General features: G+C 40.9%; 1 protein-coding gene across 1 annotated transcript; it reads left to right on the plus strand.

The window, feature by feature from the left end:
* Positions 1 to 651: 651 nt before the first annotated feature.
* On the plus strand, positions 652 to 2,334 carry gja9 (gap junction protein alpha 9). The gene is made up of 2 exons (XM_015374722.1): positions 652 to 1,380; positions 2,326 to 2,334. Exons 1-2 carry the CDS (start codon positions 652 to 654, stop codon positions 2,332 to 2,334), a joined length of 738 nt encoding a protein of 245 aa, XP_015230208.1.
* Positions 2,335 to 2,766: the final 432 nt, after the last annotated feature.

The raw sequence follows: 2,766 nt of genomic DNA on the forward strand, positions 1-2,766 counted from the left end.
TACCAGTTAGAAAAAGGCTTTCATTAAATAGAGGCCTTATTACAATTAAACACGTACCCTAATATAAAACCATATATTTATAGTAATTTTTGCATTTACTTTCTGGGGTTATTTTTATAAAATACTGTTAGTAGGAACAACCTAAAATACACATCAGTGATTTTGCATCCAGGTTCATATAGAAGTAGTGGTGAATGGATAGCTATATTTATATATAATACCCAACCACTGTACAGCTAGACCAATGTAAGGTCACGACCTAAATGCATTAGTGAAGCTGGGAGTATTGAAGTTGATTAGTTGTGTGAACAGTGTCCTTTCACAGCTCTGCTGTGTTCGTGTCTTTCTTTACTGGAGCAAGTAACAGTTTTGTTAATGTTCAGGCGTTGTGAAGAACACTAAAGATTTTTTAAAACCTTTTTATCGTGTTAATTTGGAGCTACATGACAAGGGAGGGTCTAAATCACCATCGGCAGGCCTTCCATGCTGCTCTAAGGTATAGAACACTGCTAAGCTGTTACTCTTATTGGGAAGTTTATTTTATTTTAAAAGACAAAAATTAACCAATGCATGACAACTCCCTCTACCATGCTTAACATATGTCTGCTCTCTTTTTGGGACTTTCTTTTTAGTCATAATGGCAGAGTGAAGATGGTAAACTTGAATATCCTTGGAGGAATTTTGGAGGAGATCAATATCCATTCCACTCCGGTGGGTAAAATCTGGCTCACTATCCTTTTCATCTGCCGCATGCTGGTTATCGGAGTGGCGGCAGAAGATGTTTGGATTGATGAACAGGCTGAGTTCATCTGCAACACTCATCAGCCTGGATGCAGGAATGTGTGTTATGACCTTGCTTTTCCAATCTCCCCAATCCGTTACTGGGTACTGCAGGTCATCTCTGTGTCTTCCCCTTCCCTGGTTTACATGGGCCATGCTCTATATAGGCTGCGGGCCCTGGAGAAGGTCCGACAGAAGAGGAAAGCTCTGCTGTGGAGGGAGCTGGAGGCTGCTGATGTGGAGCCAGCAGTAGCCAGGAAGAGAATAGAGATGGATATGAAACCATTTTATCAGGAACAGCTTGATAAATCTCCCCTGAGGGGGTCTCTAATGCGTACTTATGTGGCTCACATCATCATACGCTCTGTTGTTGAAGTGGCTTTCATGACAGGTCAGTACCTGCTTTATGGTTTTCATCTCCTCACACTCTTTAAGTGTGAGCAGGATCCTTGTCCCAACACAGTAGACTGTTTTGTTTCCAGACCAACAGAAAAAAATGTCTACATGGTGTTCATGCAGAGCATTGCAGTTCTCTCTTTATTCCTAAGCATCATGGAGGTGATGCATTTAACCTGCATAAAGCTTGAAGTCTGTGCTCGAGTGAAACAAGACAAGGATGAACTGACTACGAATGAGAGCAGAAAAGAATCTGTTAAGCAAATAAGCAATAAATCCCTGAATGTATCACCTGCCCTAGGACCTTGTGACTGTGAGCTTAAAGGTGATGCAAATATGCTCAAAAACATGAAACCCTCAATTCGTATCACTTTTGATGATCAATGGGCAACTCAAGAGGAAATCAGCGATTATAGTTACTCTGCTCAAACTGTGTCTCAACAAACAACAAACCAAAATTACTGGGAATCAACTCGATGCTAAATTAAAATTAGAAGCCAAACAAGAAAAAACAAAAAGATGACAGCAGCCCAAGACGGAGGTTAAGGCTTCTAAACTGCCAAAAGGATTATAATCATCTTAACTTTCTTTGCATAAGGAGGTGAAGGAATCAGCTATCCAATGAAAAATATGTCTAACTACAACTCCTGCAGATTTCAGGTCAGCATCAGTGTTCTATAAATGACCTTTACTCTTCAAACTGAGGCATCAAGATGCAGCTGGAGCCCCGGCTTGCAGATACAAACTTTTTAGTTCAGCTGTGAATTGTTGACACACTATCAAATATCATTTAACAAACTGTATAAATGCATTTAGCCACATTTTGGGCAAGAAACAAACCAGGTGGGTATGAATTTATTGTGTTTTCAGTCTGTGCGTACAGCAAATGGTGGAAAAATGACACTGAACTACAAATAAATAAAGTTCACTGCAATGTATTAAGATCATAAAATATTGAAAAAGGAAAACCTAGTGTGTGTATATATATATATATATATATACTACTCAAAGAAAATAAAGGAAACCTTTGTAATCAGAGTATAGCATCAAGTTAATTAAACTTCTGGGATATTGATTTGGTCAGGAAAGTAGCAGAGGGGGTTGTTAATCAGTTTCAACTGCTTTGGTGTAAATGAAATTTTTTAACAGGTGCACTAGAGGGGCAGCAACGAGGCAGCCGTCAAAACAGGAATGGTTTTACAGGTGGAGTCATTGACATTTTTTCCCCTCCTCATCTTTTCTGACTTTTTTTCACCAGTTTTGCATTTGGCTAGGGTCACTACTACTATGTCACTACTGTTAGCACGAGGCGCTACCTGTACCCTACAGAGGTTGCACAGGCAGTCCAACTGCTCTAGGATGGCACATCAATACGTGCCATTGCCAGAAGGTTTGCTGTGTCTCCCAGCACAATCTCAAGAGCATGGAGGAGATTCCAGGAGAAAGGCAGTTACTCCAGGAGAGCTGGACAGGGCCGTAGAGGGTCTACAACCCATCAGCAGGACCGGTATCTGCTACTTTGTGCAAGGAGGAGCACTGCCAGAGCCCTACAAAATGACCTCCAGCAGGCCACTGGTGTGAATGTCTCTG

The sequence above is a fragment of the Cyprinodon variegatus genome, unplaced genomic scaffold (genome assembly GCF_000732505.1).
Source record: "Cyprinodon variegatus isolate N-32 unplaced genomic scaffold, C_variegatus-1.0 Scaffold6, whole genome shotgun sequence".
NCBI classification, from domain to species: Eukaryota; Metazoa; Chordata; class Actinopteri; order Cyprinodontiformes; family Cyprinodontidae; genus Cyprinodon; species Cyprinodon variegatus.